Consider the following 21,054-nt stretch of genomic DNA (forward strand, 5'->3'; position numbering starts at 1 on the left):
CTAGGCTTCAGCATTATGTGACCTGAGAACTTCCAGATGTTCATTCTGGATTTAGAAAAGGCAGAGGAACCAAAGATCAAATTGCCAACAGCCATTGGATCGTAGAAAAAGCAAAAGAATTCTGGATAAAACATCTACTGGGCTGGATGAAGCACAAGCTGGAATCAAGATTGCCAGGAAAAATACCAATAACCTCACATACGCAGACACCACCACCCTTATGGCAGAAAGCAAAGAAGAATTAAAGAGCCTCTTGATGAAAGTAAAAGAGAGTGAAAAAGTTGGCGTAAAACTCAACATTCAGAAAACTAAGATCATGGCATCCGGTCCCTTCATGGCAAATAGATGGGGAAACAATGGAAACAGTGAAAGAGTTTATTTTCTTGGCCTCCAAAATCACAGCAGCCACAAAATTAAAAGATGCTTGCTCCTTGGAAGAAAAGCTATGACCAACCTGCTGCTGCTGCTGCTAAGTCGCTTCAGTCGTGTCCGACTCTGTGCGACCCCATAGACGGCAGCCCACCAGGCTCTGCCGTCCCTGGGATTCTCCAGGCAAGAACACTAGAGTGGGTTGCCATTTCCTTCTCCAGTGCATGAGAGTGAAAAGTGAGAGTGAAAAGTAAAACTGAAGTCACTGAGTCGTGTCCAACTCTCAGTGACTCCATGGACTACAGCCCACCAGGCTCCTCCGTCCATGGGATTTTCCAGGCAAGAGTACTGGAGTGGGGTGCCATTACAACATATTAAAATGTGGAGATATTACTTTGCCAACAAAGGTCCATCTAGTCAAGGGTATGGTTTTTCTGGTAGTCATGTATGGATGTGAGAGTTGGACTATAAAGAAAGCTGAGCACAGAATTGATGCTTTGAACTGTGGTGTTGGAGAAGACTCTTGAGAGTCCCTTGAACTGAAAGGAGATCAAACCAGTCAATCCTAAAGGAAATAAATCCTGAATATTCATTGGAAGGACTGATGCTGAAGCTGAAACTCCAGTACTTTGGCCACCTGATGCGAAGAGCCGACTCATTAGAAAAGACCCTGATGCTTGGAAAGATTGAGGGCAGACAGAGAAGGGGACGACGAGAATGAGATGGTTGGATGGCATCACCGGCTCGATGGACATAAGTTTGAGCAAGCTCTGGGGGTTGGTGATGGGCAGGGAAGCCTAGGGTGCTACAGTCCATGGAGTCACAAAGGGTCGAACATGACTGAGTGAACTGAAGAAAGCTATAATAGTCAAGACAGTGTGATATTGCCATAATGTAGACATGTATATCAATGGAAAAGAATTGAGAATCCAGAAATAAACTCATAATTATGTTTAATTGTTTTTGAAAAGGGTGCCAAGTTAATTCAGTGGGAGAAAAATAGCATTTTTCAACAAATGGTGGTGAAAGAACTGGGTATCCAGAAGCTAGAGAGTGAATTTGGACCCTGCACAAAAGTTCAATGGTTCATAGGCCCAAATAGAGTAGCTAAGACTATAAAAATCTTAGGCTGTGCTTTCTTAGGAGCCACAGCAAAAGCTCAAGTGACAAAAAATAGATGCATTGTACTTCACCGAAATTAAATACTTCTGTGCTTCAGAAGATAGAAGGTAAAAATACAGTCACAAAGTGCTAGAAAATTTTTGCAAATCAAGTGATTGATAAAGAACTTGTATTCAGAATAATAGAGAAATAACAATGAAAAATATGCTAAAGGTTTAAATGGAGATTTCTTCAAAGAAGATGTACAAATGGTCAGTAAGTATGTTAAAAAATGTTCAAAAATCATTAGTCGGGGATATGCAAATCAAAACAACAATGAGATGACTCTTCACACTCATTCACATGACTGCAATTTAAAAACTAGACAATAACAAGTTTTAGAAAACGTGGAGAAGTTGGAACATTTTGTTTCTAAGAATATAGTCAAAAGGCAAATGGCAAATTGGCAATAATGATTTGCAGTGTGTGTGACAAAGCAATCATTTTCATAATTTACAAAGGACTGTAATAAATCACTAAGTAAAATGTGTACAGTGTAATATAGAAATGAACACGTGAAAAGGCAGTTCACAGAAGAAATACAAGCTACTGATAAAGATATGAAAAGATGGTTAATCTTATTTAAAATTAAAGAAATGGACAGTAAAAGAAGTTGATGATGCTTAGCTTGTAAAGGTATGGGAAAGTAAATACTTATGCTTTTCATGGTAGTTTATACCAGTAGGACTTTAGAAAGCAATTTGGTAACAATTGTCTGAAAATAGTTGTGCATACTGTTTACTCATCAAATCTATTTCTAGGAGTTTACTGAGTAGATATACTTGAATGCATTCTAAGATGTACAAGTATACATGTAAGGATTTATATTATAGTATTGTCATTAATAGGAAAAATGCAAATAACCTATAAATCTTAGCAGTAGGGGACTGGTTAAATTCATTAATGATACAATGGATAAGTTAATTCATCTAAACAGTGGAATGCTATGCAACTGAAGAAATATGATGTGGAAAGGATGTTAAAAACATACTGTGAATGGAAAAATAAGTTGTTTAATAGTATGTATACTTTAATCCCATTTGAATTTAGAATTGAATATATTTAATATGTACTTCCTGTTTCTATTTCTTATATGTCACTAAGACAAAAAAAATTGTAGGCTTATTCATTCTTTGACCTGTTCTAATATGAAGTTACAGCAGACTTCACAGTCACCAATGACTTCCATGTCCAGTGAACATGGAACATGTTAGTCTCTGTTTTTCTTGAATATTCTGTGACACTGGACATAACTCTCTCCTTGAAATGTTCTTTTATTTTGGTTTTCATGACTTTATCTTCTGTTTTTCTTCCTCCTTTTCCAGTCTTTTTTGCTGCCTTTTTCTTTTCCAAGTATTAAATTCCTGGGTTCCTTAGGCTTTATCCTAGACTCTTTTCGCTTCCTGTCAGACACTCTCACGGCAAGCTTCACATCCCTAGATGATTCTCAAGCCTATGTTTGACCTCTCTTCTGAGCTTTATACCACTGTATCCAGCTGCCTCTGATAGTTTTTACTTTATTTATTATTTTTTAATTCAAATATATTTAGGGTCAGTTATTTGCCAGGTAGTTTACTGGTGCTGGGAGTCTTTTAAAAGTGCTTTACTGGAATATGATCTAAACAGAATTTATGATTAACATTACCCACCAGAAACAAACAAGTGAAATAAATAGAAACAGCCAAAGTAAGGCCACCTCTGCTTCCATGGCTCTTGCTCAGCTGCTGAAGTCCACCCAGTTCTAGTCTGAAACCTTGGGATCAGGCTTTACTACTCATTTTATCTGAGCATTTCCTCCTCCAGTCCAGCTGAATCCAGTCCAATGGAATCCAACCCAATCCAGTCACTGTGATCTAACCCAAGGCAGTGATACCAAGGCTGGCCATTCTGTCTTCTAAGTAGGCACCCCTCCAACACCCTTCAGTGCTTATGCTCCCACATCCCCTTTCTCTGCCAAGACCCTAATCTAAGCTGCCGTCAGCTCTTGAGTAGTCTGCTACAGTTCCTTCTAATTTGTCATACTGCATTCACTTTTGACCACTATCTGGCAATTTGCTACATGACTGCAAGTATAATCTTTTAAAATTTTCCTCAATTTCTCTGTGTCTCCATTTCCTTTTCTGTAAAATGATGGCCCTTCCCTCATAGATTTGTTGTGATGATAGAAAGAATTGCTATGTTAGAGTATTGAGAATAGTGCCAGGCCCTGAGGCCTCAGTCAATTGTTACTGAGAGCTTACACACTGTTGCATTAAGCTAAGTATAAGAAATGGTTAAGATAGAGGTTTATTAATAATAGATTTGAGTGGAGTAATTATTAGCTCATTTATACTTAATTGTGCTTTATGTATTCACACAAAAAATCTGCAACTCTTACAATGCGTGACCTTATTATGTGTAATTTTTTTTCTTAATTAAAAGGCTAAGAAGCACCAGGCTTTTCTAGTGGAGACATGTGAAAATAACGTGAAAGAATTGGAATCGATCCTGGACAGCTTTTGTGTGTCGGGCCAGTGGACATCAGGTTAGTTGAAGGTATAAAATGACAGATGCATCTGTCAGTGTTCCAAAGTCACTACATTTTGGGAATTCTGCAGATGCCTCTTATAGTCCCTCATCTCAACATGTTTTGATTTGATGACATGATAAGAGCAGTTCTCACAGCAGTCAGTTGGCCTAGCTGGCTGCGAAAGGGTGACGGACTGTGGACCTGCTGTTGTCCTACCCGAACTTGATTTACAAGTGTTGGTGTCTGTGTGATTGGACAGACAAGGGCTCACTTGCTGTGTTCTGGATCCAACTGAGAAGAAAGTCCATACAGTATACCTGCAAGGGGAACAGATGTTTCCATCAAACCGAGCCAAATTCTGAGGCAACCTTCAGCAACTTAAAGGTCATGTATTCAAAAGGTTATGTAGGACACAGGCTGTAACAGTGCATATTCCTCACTGCTGCTTTCCAGTCTGATTTCTCCTTCATTTCCTACCACAGGGTGCATGCTCTCCAGATGAGTGCTTCAGTAAAACACTTTGGTTTTAGTATCAGCCCACTTAATATTATAGAGAACTGTAAAGATTGTATATCGGGTAGGCATATTTTGGTATCAAGCAAAAAGCATTAGTTACTAATGAATGCTCTCCATTCCATGATTTCTGCTTCCTTGATTTGTGTGTGTGTGTGCCATTATTTGTGCTATAGTAGCTTTGACTTAGGTACTTTCACTTCTCTACTTCAGTTTGCTTTTGGCATACCGTCAGCCTCAAATTATTTAGTTGCTTTCTGACTCAATTATATTTTTCAAAAAAGCATGGAAAATTCAATTCCTTATACCTTAAAATGGCTTCAAGACTGTTTTTCTAAAGGAAGCAAGCATATTTGACAAATAAGTTCTTTAGGGAATGCTTAAGTTCAGAAAAGTTTGTTGTCCTTATAAAACCAGAAAGATATGATCAAGGCCCATTTCACATTATGAATCTGCAGATTTCTGTTGGTGAACTGTTAGAAACTGAGTGAGATTTGCTGTTACCTATTTTTAACTTTCTTTGTTTTTATTTAAACTTTTTCCAAAAGCATTAGTATTTCATTGTTTGTCACTGTAAAATCAAGGTGTATAAAAGTGACATAAAAATACAGATGTCCACTTTTCAATTGTATTTGCTAAAGCTTTGAGGAATAAAATTTTCTTTTTCAGTGATAGTGTTTTATTATTCAGATGTGTCATTGCTTAATGGTTTTAAGGATCTTTAAAATTGTTAAATTATTATCATAACATATCTTAATGCTTCAATGTGCAGAGTTGAATTGGAAAACCTAAGAATAATGAGGTCATGTCTCCTTTGAGGTTTAAAGTTAAATAGTTGATAACAAAGAAACTCATAAGTTATTACTAAACCTGTAGAAAAAGAATTGTCTTCTAATAAAGTTTTTCTTTTTATTCTCATCTTTCAGTGACCATCTTTTTGAACTTCTTGTTCCTGGGAAAGGGATTGTGTGCTGAATTTGTGATTTCTGTTCCGTTATAGTGGTCTTTGTTTCCATATTGTGCTGGTTATTGATTCTTTTACCTACCCTGGAATCATTCTCCTCTGGTCTCTGTTTTGCCTTCTGGAGGCTGACCTCTGTGGACTACATGACCTGGGCTTCTTTGCCCTCTGGCTTGGGGGGTTGGATTTGGATTGTAGGTGCACCAGCAGGAGATTAAGAGAGTTGAGGAAGAAAGGAAAGCAGAGAATGTCACAGTGTTTATTTCCCCATTCCCTCCAGTGTGTTACTGGCAGTGGTTTCATTTTTGGTGGCCACAGCTCCTGTCAAGTGGGTTCTTTTCCACAGCTGTGGTTTGTGTTGGTCTATGATGATAGCATTACCTCCACTTGACCCTGTAGGTGTCTCCATGGTATTAGTATTGGTTTTCCAGTCTTTAGAATGGACTGGTTGGATCTCCTTGCAGAGTCTTCTCCAACAACACAGTTCAAAAGCATCAATTCTCCGGCACTCAGCTTTCTTCACAGTCCTACTCTCACATCCATACATGACCACAGGAAAAACCGTAGCCTTGACTAGACGGACCTTTGTTGGCAAAGTAATGTCTCTGCTTTTGAATATGCTGTCTAGGCTGGTCATCACTTTCCTTCCAAGGAGTAAGCGTCTTTTAATTTCATGGCTGCAGTCACCATCTGCAGTGATTTTGGAGCCCCAAAATAAAGTCTGCCACTGTTTCCACTGTTTCCCATGTATTTCCCATGAAGTGATGGGACCAGATGCCATGATCTTTGTTTTCTGAATGTTGAGCTTTAAGCCAACTTTTTCACTTTCCTCTTTCACTTTCATCAAGAAGCTTTTAAGTTCATCTTCACTTTCTGCCATGAGGGTGGTGTCATCTGCATATCTGAGGTTATTGATATTTCTCCCTGCAATCTTGATTCCAGCTTGTGCTTCTTCCAGCCCAGTGTTTCTCATGATGTACTCTGCATATAAGTTAAATAAGCAGGATGACAATATACAGCCTTGACATACTCCTTTTCCTATTTGGAACCAGTCTGTTGTTCCATGTCCAGTTCAAACTGTTGCTTCCTGACCTGCATATAGTTTTCTCAAGAGGCAGGTCAGGTGGTCTGTATTCCCATCTCTTTCAGAATTTTCCACAGTTTATTGTGATCCACACAGTCAAAGGCTTTGGCATAATCAATGAAGCAGAAATAAGACGTTTTTCTGGAATTCTCTTGCTTTTTCCATGATCCAGCGGATGTTGACAATCTGATCTCTGGTTCCTTTGCCTTTTCTAAAACCAGCTTGAACATCAGGAAGTTCATGGTTTAGGTATTGCTGAAGCCTGACTTGGAGAATTTTGAGCATTACTTTGCTAGCATGTGAGATGAGTGCAATTGTGCGGTAGTTTGAGCATTCTTTTGCATTGCCTTTCTTTGGAATTGGAATGAAAACTGACCTTTTCCAGTCCTGTGGCCACTGCTGAGTTTTCCAAATTTGCTGCCACATTGAGTGTAGCACTTTCACAGCATCATCTTTCAGGATTTGAAATAGCTCAACTGGAATTCCATCACCTCCACTAGCTTTGTTAGTAGTGATGCTTTCTAAGGCCCACTTGACTTCACATTCCAGGATGTCTGGCTCTAAGTGAGTGATCACACCATCGTGATTATCTTGGTCATGAAGATCTTTTTTGTATAGTTCTTCTGTATATTCTTGCCACCTCTTCTTAATATCTTCTGCTTCTGTTAGATCCATACTATTTCTGTCCTTTATCGAGCCCATCTTTGCATGAAACGTTCACTTGGTATCTCTAATTTTCTTGAAGAGATCTCTAGTCTTTCCCATTCTGTTGTTTTCCTCTATTTCTTTCAGTGATCACTGAGGAAGGCTTTCTTATCTCCTTGCTATTCCTTGGAACTCTGCATTCAGATGCTTATATCTTTCCTTTTCTCCTTTACTTTTTGCTTCTCTTCTTTTCACAGCTATTTGTAAGGCCTCCCCAGACATCCATTTTGCCTTTTTGCATTTCTTTTCCATGGGGATGGTCTTGATCCCTGTCTCCTGTACAATGTCATGAACCTCCATCCATAGTTCATCAGGCACTCTATCAGATCTAGTCCCTTAAATCTATTTCTCACTTCCACTGTATAATCATAAGGGATTTGATTTAGGTCATACCTGAATGGTCTAGCGGTTTTCCCTACTTTCTTCAGTTTAAGTCTGAATTTGGCAATAAGGAGTTCATGATCTGAGCCACAGTCAGCTCCCGGTCTTGTTTTTGCTGACTGTATAGAGCTTCTCCATCTTTGGCTGCAAAGAATATAATCAATCTGATTTTGGTGCTGACCATCTGGTGATGTCCATGTGTAAAGTCTTCTCTTGTGTTGTTGGAAGAGGGTGTTTGCTATGACCAGTGCTTTCTCTTGGCAAAACTCGCTTAGCCTTTCCCCTGCTTCATTCTGTATTCCAAGGCCAAATTTACCTGTCACCCCAGGTGTTTCTTGACTTCCTACTTTAGCATTCCAGTCCTCTGTAATGAAAAGGACATCTTTTTGGGGTGTTAGTTCTAGAAGGTCTTGTAGGTTTTCATAGAACCGTTCAACTTCTGCTTCTTCAGCATTACTGGTTGGGGCATAGACTTGGATTACTATGATACTGAACGGTTTGCCTTGGAAACAGAGATCTTTCTGTCGTTTTTGAGATTGCATCCAAGTACTGCATTTCGGACTCTTTTGTTGACCATGATGGCTACTCCATTTCTTCTAAGGGATTCCTGCCCACAGTAGTAGATATAATGGTCATCTGAGTTAAATTCACCCATTCCAGTCCATTTTAGTTTGCTGGTTCCTAGAATGTCGACATCCACTCTTGCCATCTCCTGTTTGGGTGTTCTTTGGAAGGACTGATGCTAAAGCTGAAACTCCAGTACTTTGGCCACCTCGTGCAGCGTTGACTCATTGGAAAAGACTCTGATGCTGAGAGGGATTGAGGGCAGAAGGAGAAGGGGACGACAGAGGATGAGATGGCTGGATGGCATCAACGACTCGATGGACGTGGGTCTGAGTGAACTCCAGGAGTTGGTGATGGACAGGGAACCCTGGTGTGCTGCAATTCATGGGGTCACAAAGAGTCGGACATGACTGGGTGACTGAACTGAACTGAACTTCCAGTCTTGCTGGTTTGTGGTATCACATCATATCTTTTTTGTTCTCTTAACCTGCTTACATTTCTGTAAAATCTTCATTAAATTTTTTCCCCAGTGAACTCTTCTGACTGTGCCAGTTCTTCCCTTTGATACCTGACTCATTCACATACCTGCTTTGAACTTGATTTTATTCTTGTTCTTGGCTTCCATCAAATAGCCCTATATAACCATAATGGACTCCCTTTCCGCTGATACCAGCTCAAGTTGGATTTTTGCCATTTAACCAAGAGCGATATAATTAATAAACTTTATTGCTCAATATTTTGTGGAAGAGCCTTAACAATTATGATTGCCTACTGTGTCAACCCTGGGTCAGCTACACAAAGATGACTAAATAATTTGTTCCTGCCTACCTCTCTCCCTTTTTTCCCCATGGTACTTTTATTGCTGTTAAGCATTTCTGCCTGAATATGTGGTGCATTTTTTATTATATCTGTATTGTCAAGGTTCTCTGGAGAAATATAACCAATAAGATTATATAGATACACACAAGAGGAGATATTGGAGTTTGCACACATGCTTATAGAGGCTAGGAAATCTTGTGATCTTTCCTCTGCAAGCTGAAGGACCAGGAAAGGCAGTAATATAATTCAGTGTAAGTCCAAAGGCCTGAGAAACTGGGGCGCCTGGGGCCCAGGAACCAGGAGTAGGATGTCTGAGGGCAGAAAAAGATGGAAGTCTCAGGTTAGGGAAAAAGAGAATTTTCCTTTCTGTCCTTTTGTTCTTTGAGGTTGGAGGAGGAGAGGGCTAAGAGTAGGGTTAGGTAAGGGAAGTCAACAGATTGGATATTACTTCCCCTACCCACGTTGGTGAGGGCACATCTTCTTTACTTAGTCTACTGATTCAAATGCTAACATGTCCCAGAAACACCCTCATGGACACATCCAAAAGTGATTTACTGGTTTTCTGGGTGTCCTTTAGCCCGGTCAAGTTGGCAGTAAAATCAACCACCACAATATCCAACCTCCATGAGGGCAAGGATCTTTGTCACTTTTATTTACTAGAGAGTTTTAAGCAGGTAGACAATACTTGGCACAAAGGAAGGACTCAAATATTTTTTCAATGAATAAAAGCATGAATGAATTTACAGTAGGTCAATATTCTGTTTTAAATGATAATTTTTGAGGTTATAAAGGTAGTCATGGAATCTCTTTCAAGATTTTGGCAGCTTTTTGGGTAGCAGTCCATAAAGAGTCACCAAGAAGATTGACTTTCTGTCTTCAGTGGAAATGATGTCACCATCTTTCATGCCTTATGGAAATGCCACCTTGATTGCTTACAATTATTAGATAAGATGACCTCAATTTAATCAATCATGGACATTTATTTCCTATTTTTGCCTTCTGCTTTCTGCTGAAATTGCTACACAACAGCTGCTCATAACTCATTCTTTTTCTGATAGAAATGCTTAGAGTGTGTATAAGAGAGAAGTCCTTTCCCACTTTGAACCCATGTAGTCTTTCTGCCGGAGAAGGCAATGGCACCCCACTCCAGTACTCTTGCCTGGAAAATCCCATGGACGGAGGAGCCTGGTGGGCTGCAGTCCATGGGGTTGCGAAGAGTCAGGCACGACTGAGCGAATTCACTTTCACTTTTCACTTTCATGCATTGGAGAAGGAAATGGCAACCCACTCCAGTGTTCTTGCCTGGAGAATCCCAGGGACAGGGGAGCCTGGTAGGCTACCGTCTATGGGGTTGCACAGAGTTGGACATGACTGAAGCGACTTAGCAGCAGCAGCAGCAGTCTTTCTGCCTCAAATGTTTCTTCCTACTATGGTTTTATGGTTTCACCTCTAGAGTGTGACTTTTTCTTCATTAGGTTCATGAAAGAAAGTTTTTCTTCTAATTCATTCTCCTCAGACAGCTTGACTTTTGTGTTGACTGAGACAAAAGCCCCTCCAACCTTCTTCAACCTTTCCTTCCTTGAGGAAATCATTTGTAATACTCCAGAAGTATCCTTTTGCTTTCTACTAGGAGAGGCTGAAGGACCCTAGGAAATAATAGCAAGAACATATGGTGCCTTTAGGTATGTACATATCACCCAGGAGTCGGGCAGCTTCAGGGACTGTTCTTAAGAAAATCAGGATATCAAGTGGTACTTTCCTCTCATCGCTCCTTCTTTCCATCCTTTGTAAAGGATTATTGCCTAGATCTAGTATCTTCTTGAGACTTTTAATTGTCCTCAGGAACCTTGTGGCTGGTACCTTTTAATTAGAGGCTCATGGGTTGCTGAGAGACTGAGGATGTCTGTAAGAGCAGCACACAGGTCTCCTTCGGTGTCATTTGCCAGTTTCTTCTTGCTTACTTCCCTTACTTCCCAGTTCACTGAGGTTTACAAACCAAGCTTGTCCTACTTTTTCATGCTTATAGCTTTGGTTTGTGAAATCCCACAGTAAGAGGGCTCAACATTTCTAACATAGTCAGTGTGCTCACTAACTAATCACACAATTAAGGTGACTGAGAAATAGGGGACTCAGGAGAGCCACGCTGACTCCGAAGGCCTGAGAAACAGGAGACCTGATGGTGTAAGTTCCAGTGTGAGTCTGAGTCCAAAGGCAGGAGAAGACTGATTTCCAGCTTGAAGGGAGTCAGGTGGACAGAAAGAATCCTTTCTTGCTTAGCCTTTTGCTCTATTTGGGCCTTCAGTGGAGTGGGTGAGGCCCACCCACACTGGGGAGGGCAGTCCGCTTTACTCAGTCTACTGATGCAAATGTCAGTCCCGTCCAGAAATGGCCTCCTGGTTACACCCAGAGATAATTTTTAACTGAAAATCTGAGTCTGTAGCCCAGTCAAGTTTACGCATAAAATTTTGCTGTGCTGTGCTTAGTTTCCCAGTCGTGTCTGACTCTCTTGTGACCCCATGGACTGTAGCTGCCATGCTCCTTTGTTCATGGGGATTCTTCAGGCGAGAATACTGGAGTGGATTGCCATGCCTGCCTGCAGGGGATCTTACCAACCCAGGGATCAAACCCAGGTCTTCCACTCCCACGTCACAGGAAGATTCTTCACAGACTGAGGCACCAGCGAAGCACATACAGTTAACTACCACCTTCTCTCTGGCCAGCAAGCCCCTCATAACTGTCATGTTCCTTTCTGTTTCTGTGAATCTGACTGCTTTAGGTATCTCTTATATTGAAATCTTCTGTTATCTTTTCATGATTGGCTTCTTTTACTTAGCAAAATATCCTCCAGGTTCATCCATATTATGGGACGTGACAGGAATTCCTTTTTAAGGCTCCATTGTCCAACAGAAGCAGAAGAGATTAAGAAGAGGTGGCAAGAATACGCAGAACTATACAAAGAAGGTCTTAATGACCTGGATAACCACGATGGTATGGTCACTTACCTAGAGCCAGACATCCCGGTGTGAAGTCAAGGGGGCCTTAGAAAGCATTAGTACAAATAAAGCTAGTGGAGGTGATGGAATTCCAGCTGAGTTATTTAAAAATCCTAAAAGATGATGCTGTTAAAGTGCTGCATCCAGTTTGTCAGCAAATTTGGAAAACTCAGCTGTGGCCACAGTATTGGCAAAGGTCAGTTTTCATTCCAGTGCCAAAGAAGGACAGTGCCAGAGAATATACAAATACCATGTAGTTGCATTCCATTTCACATGCTAGCAAGGTTATGCTCAAACTCCTTCAACCTAGGCTTTAGTAGTACATGAACCAAGAACTTAACAGATGTACACGCTGGGTTTAGAAGAGGCAGAGGAACCAGAGATCAAATTGCCAACCCTTGTTGGATCATAGAGAAAGCAAAGGAATTCCAGAAAAGCATATACTGCTTCATTGACTACTCTAAAGCTTTTGACTGTTTGGATCACAACAAACTATGAAAAATTCTTAAAGAGATGGAAATACCAGACCACCTTACCTATCTCCTGAGAAACCTGTATGCGGATCAAGTAGCAACATTTAGGATCAGACATGGACCAGCAGTCTGGTTCAGAATTGGGAAAGGAGTATGACAAGGCTGTATATTGTCACCCTGCTTATTTAACTTCTGTGCAGAGTACATCATGGGAAAGCTGGGCTGGATGAAGCACAAGCTGGAATCAAGATTGCCAGGAGAAATATGAACAACTTCAGATATATAGATGTTACCACTCCAGTGACAGAAGGCGAAGAGGAACTAAAGAGCCTCTGGATGAGGGTGAAAGAGGAGAATGAGAAAACTGGCTCGAAACCCAACATCCAAAAAACTAAGATCATGGCATCCAGTCCCATCATTTCATGGCAAATAGAAGGGGAAAAAGTGGAAAGAGTCACAGCTTTTATTTTCTTGGCCTCCAAAATCACTGTAGATGGTGACTGTGGCTGTGACATTAAAAGACACTTGCTTCTTGGAAGAAAAGCTATGACAAACCTAAACAGTGTATTAAAAAGTGGAGACATCTCCTTCCTGACAAAGGTGCTTTGAATCATAGAGAAAACCATAGTCAACCATAGTCAAAGCTATGATTATACAACATGTGAGAGTTGAACCATAAAGAAGGCTGAGCACTGAAGAATTGATGCTTTCAAATTATGGTACCAGAGAAGACTTTTGAGAGTCCCTGGGACTACAAGGAGATTGGACCAGTCAATCCTAAAGGAAATCAACCCTGAATATTCATTGGAAGGACTGATGCCAAAGCAGAAGCTCCAGTGCTTTGGCCATCTAATGGGAAAACCCGACTCATTGGAAAAGACCTGGATGCTGAGAAGGATTGAAGGCAGGGGGAGAAAGAGGTAACAGAGGCTGAGATGGCTGGATAGCATCGCTGACTCAGTGCGCATGAGTTTGAGTAATCTTTGGGAGGTAGTGAAGGACAGGGAATTCTGGCATTGCTGCAGTCCATTGTGTCACAAAGAGTTGGACGTGGCTTAATGACTGAACAATAACAAGACTCCATTGTTAACGTATTTGTCACACTTTATCTGTCAATTTATCTGTTGATGGTCCTTTGGGTTGCTTCCATCTCTTGGCTATTTTGAGTAGTGCTGTTATTAACATGGGTATAGAAATATCTCTACTAGGCTCTGGTTTCAGTTCCTTTGTATATATAGAAGTGGGATTGTTTGTCCATTAACTTTTTAAATAACTTTTTTTGGTCACACCATGTGACATGTATGATCTTAGTTCCCTGAACAAGGATTGAACCCAGTGAATTCTATGTAAATGAGCCTATTTCCATAGTACTTAATTTACTATGAAATGAGTTCCTTGATCAGAAGCAATGCTGTGGGATACATGATGGTGAATAAGACATTTTGTAAATTCGTGGATGACAATTTCAGGAGAAATATTGTTATCAGGAAAGGAAAATGCCTTTCTAGAGTAAGTGCCTAGTAAGAATGAGCATTGCTTATTCCATGATGGACATTACTTAGTATAATCAGCTTGCCACCAGGTAGATGGCTGGTGCCAGTCAGGAGTGGTGGCATATCATGGATTCAGTGTTTGTCTTTGGTATCGATGGAGCTGGCACTTAACAGGAATTGTAAGCCCGACAGCCTTGGTGAGTAAAGATCCATGCTGCCAAGCCCATACCTTCCCTCCACTCTTGCTGCTGTGATTCCTGCGTTGTAAGGGTGACAAAGATGAGCAGGGGGAAAAGTGACTTGGAAAATATGCTAGCTGACACCCACAGAATGCTTCATTTTGTCCTCCTGATTATTAAGATCCTCCTCCACCTCAGTTGATCGGGGCATAGTGCCCATCTTAAGAGGTCTGTCCACACACTTGCTCAGACCACCTTGGCACCGGTTTTCCTATCATCTTTTGGAATCCCTGACTGTCCAGCCAGTCTGCTAGCTACTACCTCCAGATAAATGTATATTTGTGCCTTTGATCATCTCTCATTCCAGACAAAATGATAGTCAGGTCCAGTACTTGATGCTTTGCATACTTGGGGGGATTTTTGCTTCATCACCATCCTTCAAGGCCACCCTTGATTAGGGCTGTCATGATGCAGCTGTCTACTTTTTTTTTTTTAAAGTTAATTAATTTTTGGCTGCACTCTGAGTCTGTATTGTTTCACGAAGTCTCTTTCTAGTTGTAGCCAGTGGGGGCTACTCTCCAGTTACGGTGTGGACTTTGTATTGTGGTGCTTCTCTTGTTGTGGAGCTTGGGCTCTAGAGTGCAGACTCAGTAGTTGGGGCATATAGGCTTAATTGCCCCACAGCGTGTGGGATCTTCCTGGACCAGGGATTGAGGACATGTCCCTTGCATTGGCAGGCAGGTTCTTAACCACTGGACCAACAGGGAAGTCCAGTACTTTTGAGTAACGTCAGCACATCATCGTACAGAAACATCTACATAACAAGCCCATTCTCTCCACACCCACCCCCATGCCCCCCCCCCCCCCCCCCCGACCAACATTAGTCAACTGGTTATAGGGAACTTGTCCACAGGTTCAGGATATAGGTTAAGACAGAAGAAACAATGTAACAAGAATAGGAAATCTGGATTACTTATTTATGCAGCTTGGTTTGTGCCTGCAGGATTTGTTTGAACCCAGGTTTGTATATACCACCTTCCTTTGAGATAGACTGCTATCATGAATGCTCAAATTAATGGGGTTGGTGGATCTGACAGTAACCATTTTACCATGGGCAACTCAGGTCACATGCTAAATTGTGGCGTGTGAATGCACTGTCTGCTAAGGACCAGTAGCAAGTCAAAAGCGGATTTTCAAGAGAATACTTACCTGTAGAGGATGGCTTGCTTTTTTCCCAAATTCTAAAAGCTTACACTATCATTCACCTGTAAGTACCTGCCAAACTTGGCCTGCTTAAACTCAAGCCGTCAGAATAATATGATCAACTTGGTAGAGAATAAAGTGGAACACTTGATGTCTTCCAGAATGGAGAGCTGATGGAGATTTCTATACACTGGATTGTGCTAGAGTTGATGTGGTTCTGAGGTAGGTCATGAGGGTACATTGCTGGTCCTGCAAGCAGAAAGAAACTGTTTTGGTGTTTTTTATTAAAAGGATAGAAGAAATAGCCTCATTCCAGTTTCCAGGAAATGGATTGATTTGCTCCAGCAATGAAACTACATCTGTAACTGCAGCTGTAATTGGAATCACGTGTGATTATGCTTTCAGTAATTCACTGTCATTCCTTAAGACCCATCTGTACTCTGCACTAGCCAGATAGATGAGTTGAATGCTGATGTGGTTGGAATCACAACCCTTTATCATCTTTCACAGAGGCACTAATCTCTGCAATCTCTCTAGGAATGTGGCTTTACTTTTAATTTACTGTTTGGGTAGATCAGAGTTTTGGTGACTTCCATTTACTTTTTTTTCCTGTTTTCCTCTGTTAGCTCCTCATTCCATGGGTCAGGTAACTAATATGGGCATTGTGCCAGTTTCTGCATTTGTTTTTGATAACAGCACATTCCGAAGTGGGAAAACAACTGTGTGGGTTCACCTCGGGCCCACTGGAGCTAGACCTTAACCAAAGCTTGCTTGTATAAGCTCCTCCCCTAACTAGGGAACCACAGTAGCATATTAGCTCTCCAGGAATTAAAGTCAGTTCCAATCCAGTGTCCAGTTATCTGAGGTATGTGTAACTCCCCTTCCCAGTACACGGTCACCCTGCTAAATGGTTGCCTGGTTCTTGGAGGAAGGCTAGGAGATAGATTTGCAATATGATCTTTTGGGGCAGGATTGTTCGGTTTCCTAAAGGGGATCCACTGGCCCTGGGTCTGTGAGCAAACTCAAGTCAGAATTGGTTGAGGGCCAAGATGTCTTTTGTGTAGATTTAACTTCTACTTCTGGTAATCAGACCCAGAACTTTTCTACTTACAAGAGTCAAGTAACATTCACGTAGAGTGCCTATCTGTTTTCGTCCCAGAAACTGTGATCAGTAGCCAATGCTAGTGATCTCTGTGGGTAAAACCGTTTTGTTTATTACTTCAAATCCACTGCCTGTTATGATAACCATATCCATTTTGTCACTGCAAGTTGAGGCTACCACTTGACCTTGTCACTTGAGGTTCCAGAATCCTCACTGAACCCAGCTTGGTGGCATCATTTTCCACTGTTATCCAGGCTCTCCAGCTACTGCACCTAGATGCCCACCAGACTACAGAGGTCATCAAGTATGCTCAGCCCTTCCCCCACCCCCCAACACATTTCTTAAACCTTGGTAAGGGAGGTATTTTTTGAACTCTTCCTGGGGACATAGTGGGTGGGTGAGTAGGACTTACATGATAAATACTGTCCGTATGTGAGGGAAGTTATCAGCCATTTAAAATGGGGACCAGTGTTTGCAAGACAAAGAAGATGTTTATGATCTCAGTAAATAAGATGAGTTTAATATATGGAACGTAGTCTGAGCTTGTAAAATATAACTGCCAACAAAATGTTTATACTCAGTGCTTTTAGAATGAAAAAGGGATTTTCTTAGTCATAATTATATTAAATATTTAGATTTTCTCAGGTGAAAAACCCATTTGAATGTTATTTTCTGTGTTTTATTACATGATTAAAAATCAGCATTAAACAACAGGGTTTTGTTTTCATTTTTTCTATTCTGAGGATGAATATGACTATTCATGTTCTATAGTAGATATCTTTTTTAAAAGTCTTTTATTTTATATTCTGTCCATTAATTTTTTAAAAAGTAATTTTATTTATTTATTTATTTTTGGCGTTGTTGGGTCTTCATTGCTGCACAGGCTGTTTTCTAGTTGCGGCAAGAAGGGGTTACTCTCTAGGTTACTTTCTGGTACTCTCTCTTCTCACCACTACTGTCGAGTGGTACATGGGCTTCCCATTGCAGGGGCTTGTCTTGTTGTAGAGCATGGGCTCCCGGGTGTGTGGGCTTAAGTAGTTGTGGTGTGTGGGCTCTAGGACACAGGCTCAATAGTTGTGGTATATGGGCTTGGTTGTTCCGTGGTATGTGGGATCTTCCTGGATCAGGGATCAAACTTGTGTCTCCTGCATTGACAGGCAGATTCTTTACCACTGAGCCACCTAGGAAGTCCTGTCCATTATTTCTTAATAATTGAGGTCTTGCAGGATACTGAAGTAGATAGAATGGTTGACAAGGTGGAGGGAATAGACTCACCTCAGTCATGATAGTTTACTGTTTCTTCTGTGGAACTGTAGGTTACTGAGATGATAGATAATACCATCCTGAAAAACAGTGGTTTATTTGAGTCATGTAAAAATATTTAGTTTTTCAGATTGTTCAAAAGGGAACATTTAAATGGAAGGTTTGGACCCTTTACTTCCATCTCACTCCCTTCTGTGGGCTACTAATTCAAGGAAAAGCTTTGTCAAGGTGAACCCGGACTTGACCTTGGAGAAGAAAAGGGCAACCCACTCCACTGTTCTTGCCTGGAGAATCCCATGGACAGAGGAGCTTGGCAGGCTACAGTTCATGGGGTTACAAAGAGTCGGACACGACTGAGCACCCAGACTTGAAACCTACTTAAAAGTGAGAAAGAGACTGAGACAGGCAGCAGTGGTGTGAAAGTACAGGCTGGCACCCGTGTAGAGAGACATACATGGACAGGGATGAAGACAGAGGAACCAAGAAGATTTTGAGTCGGCGTAATGGTGCTATAAATGGTCGTGACACATGCTGTTCTTCATTTGCACTTTGACCTTTGAAAAACCATTTATGACTATTGTTAAAATTGTACCTTGTTTATTTATTTATTACTGTTCTTTATCTGTGAGTTTTTAGTCCTTTCACTGATAGGATAGTTTAATAGTTTATTGTTTGGGGTGCTAATAGTGCAGTGGTTAGGACGTTATTAGGTTGAATCACATTTTAGTCAGTAAGCTCCTGGATCCTTTCTTGTTGCTTGTGAACACTTTGTCGTGTTAAGGTACCAGTAAGTACTTCTTTTTATAATGAAGGTGGCCGGGACATAAAGCATACTTTTCACCTCATTTGAACTTTATTGTGAAAGCATTTTCAGGCAGAGAGACTTTATTGTATATAGAATATAAGATTTGCATGGGTCAGAATCCCACTGCTGGGCATGCACACCGAGGAAACCAGAATTGAAAGAGACACATGTACCCCAGTGTTCATCGCAGCACTGTTTATAATAGCCAGGACATGGAAACAACCTAGATGTCCATCAGCAGATGAATGGATAAGAAAGCTGTGGTACATATGCACAATGGAGTATTACTCAGCCGTTAAAAAGAATACATTTGAATCAGTTCTGTTGAGATGGATGAAACTGGAGCCGATTATACAGAGTGAAGTAAGCCAGAAAGAAAAACATCAATACAGTATACTAACACATATATATGGAATTTAGAAAGATGGCAATGACGGACCTGTATGCAAGATAGCAAAAAAGACACAGATGTGTATAGCAGACTTTGGGACTCAGAGGGAGAGGGAGAGGGTGGGATGATTTGGGAGAATGGCATTGAAACATATATACTATCATGTAAGAATCGAATCACCAATCTATGTCTGATGCAGGATACAGCATGCTTGGGGCTGGTGCATGGGGATTGACCCAGAGGGATGTTGTGGGGAGGGAGGTGGGAGAGGGGTTCATGTTTGGGATCGCATGTACACCCGTGGTGGATTCATGTCAATGTATGGTGAAACCAACACAGTATTGTAAAATAAAGTGAAAAAAAAAAAAAAAAAAGATTTGCATGGGTCAGTAAGGAGAGGGCATTTTGTCCCCTTATACCTCAACAGCCATATTATGGTGATTTTTATTCTTCTGGATTTCTAAGAGCAAGTTTTCTCCCTTATTGTATAAGCTAATAGATTTCCCGGGTGTCCTTGAATGATTTATTCATGGTCTACTTGTGTAGTAGCAAAAGAAAAGAATTATACATTACTTTTTTTTTTAATCTTGCGCAAGAGAGCAATTTAAAAAAAATATATTTAGTAAGACCTCTAATAAAATTTTTAATGAGTTGTCTCTCCAACTCATAGTCATTATGAAGAGTACTGTCTCCTTCATTTTCATGGCTGAGGGCACTGTCTTCTTTTTTTCCCCTCTCGCTGGGATATGTGTTGTTTCCACATTACTTTTGGTTTTTCAGTTAATTATTATTCTTCTCTTTAAGAAAATTTAAGGTGTACCCATACTTCAGATAGTGTTTACATTATACTTTGGTGAATGTAATGTTTACTAATAACATTTTGTTCAAAATTAAAATAATAATTATCATTAATACTCTGAGGTAAATGAAGTTGTTCTGTTATTAACCAAAGACTTTCCCCCCTTTACTCATCCTTTCTTTCCTTCGTTACTGCCTTCTTCCCTCCTCTCCCTAAAGTTCCAGCAACTGAATACTTGAGGAATGGATGAATGAGCTTACATAACCGTTTACTGTCTCATCTCTTCTGTTTAGATGGTAAATCCCATAAGAACACACTCCACCACTCTTGTTCACCTCCATTTGCCTAATGTCTAGGATTAGTACACAGTAGGAATACATTCAGGAGAAGGCAATGGCACCCCACTCCAGTACTCTTGCCTGGAAACTCCCATGGACAGAGGAGCCTGGTAGGCTCCAGTCTGTGGGGTCGCGAAGAGTCGGACACGACTGAGCGACCTCACTTTCACTTTTCACTTTCATGCATTGGAGAAGGAAATGGCAACCCACTCCAGTGTTCTTGCCTGGAGAATCCCAGGGACGGCGGAGCCTGGTGGGCTGCCGTCTATGGGGTCGCACAGAGTTGGACACGACTGAAGTGACTTAGCAGAAGCAGCAGTAGCAGCAGCAGGAATACATTCATGCATTAAATTAGTTGAATAAATCAATGAATAATAAAAAGTTATTCTGAATGCTTCTTATCTATATTAATATTTAGATTATAAAATATGAAAGGGGAATTATTATACTTTTAGTATGTTTTAAAATTTGCAACTTTTTTTTTACAGTTTATGAGTAATACAATAAGCAAACAGTTTAAAGTAGTTTTTGAAGCTAAACTTTTGATGATTTGGATTAATATTTTAAATTGCATTTAACCATGTGACCTTGATTAAGTCAACTAACTTATGTCCTAGCTAAATTAAAATAGTTTGAGGGCATAATGTGGAAATACTCACATTTTTACAATGGGTATCGGTTTTAAGAGTTTTAATTGAAACATGATGTGGGCCTATGTAGATAGTACTAGTATTTTTATAATTTATTTCAAATTGTAACTTGAGAATTTTAAGGATTGAAGAATATCATTTCTAAGCATAACAAAATTATGTGCTCTTGGGTTCAGAAATTATTGTTTGAGAAAAATAGGCCTGACTGATCAGAAACACAGGGACCAAAGTAAGTATATTTAACTCTCCCAAACAGTGTTTAGTATAGACTGTTTATTTAATTGTTGGATGACAGGTAT

The 21,054-nt window shown here is 40.4% G+C and overlaps 1 protein-coding gene across 13 annotated transcripts in view; it reads left to right on the forward strand.

Annotated features, from left to right (window-relative positions):
• Nucleotides 1-21,054, forward strand: part of CCDC171 (coiled-coil domain containing 171) — a 352,484-nt gene that overhangs the window by 89,417 nt on the left and 242,013 nt on the right. For all 13 annotated transcript variants that reach the window (XM_004004388.6, XM_060409497.1, XM_042243466.2 and 10 more), the window contains one exon: nt 3,952-4,054. In XM_004004388.6, the coding sequence (XP_004004437.1) occupies nt 3,952-4,054 (103 nt within the window). The remainder of the gene's footprint in view (nt 1-3,951; nt 4,055-21,054) is intronic.

Source organism: Ovis aries, chromosome 2, assembly GCF_016772045.2.
Source record: "Ovis aries strain OAR_USU_Benz2616 breed Rambouillet chromosome 2, ARS-UI_Ramb_v3.0, whole genome shotgun sequence".
Lineage (NCBI taxonomy): Eukaryota > Metazoa > Chordata > Mammalia > Artiodactyla > Bovidae > Ovis > Ovis aries.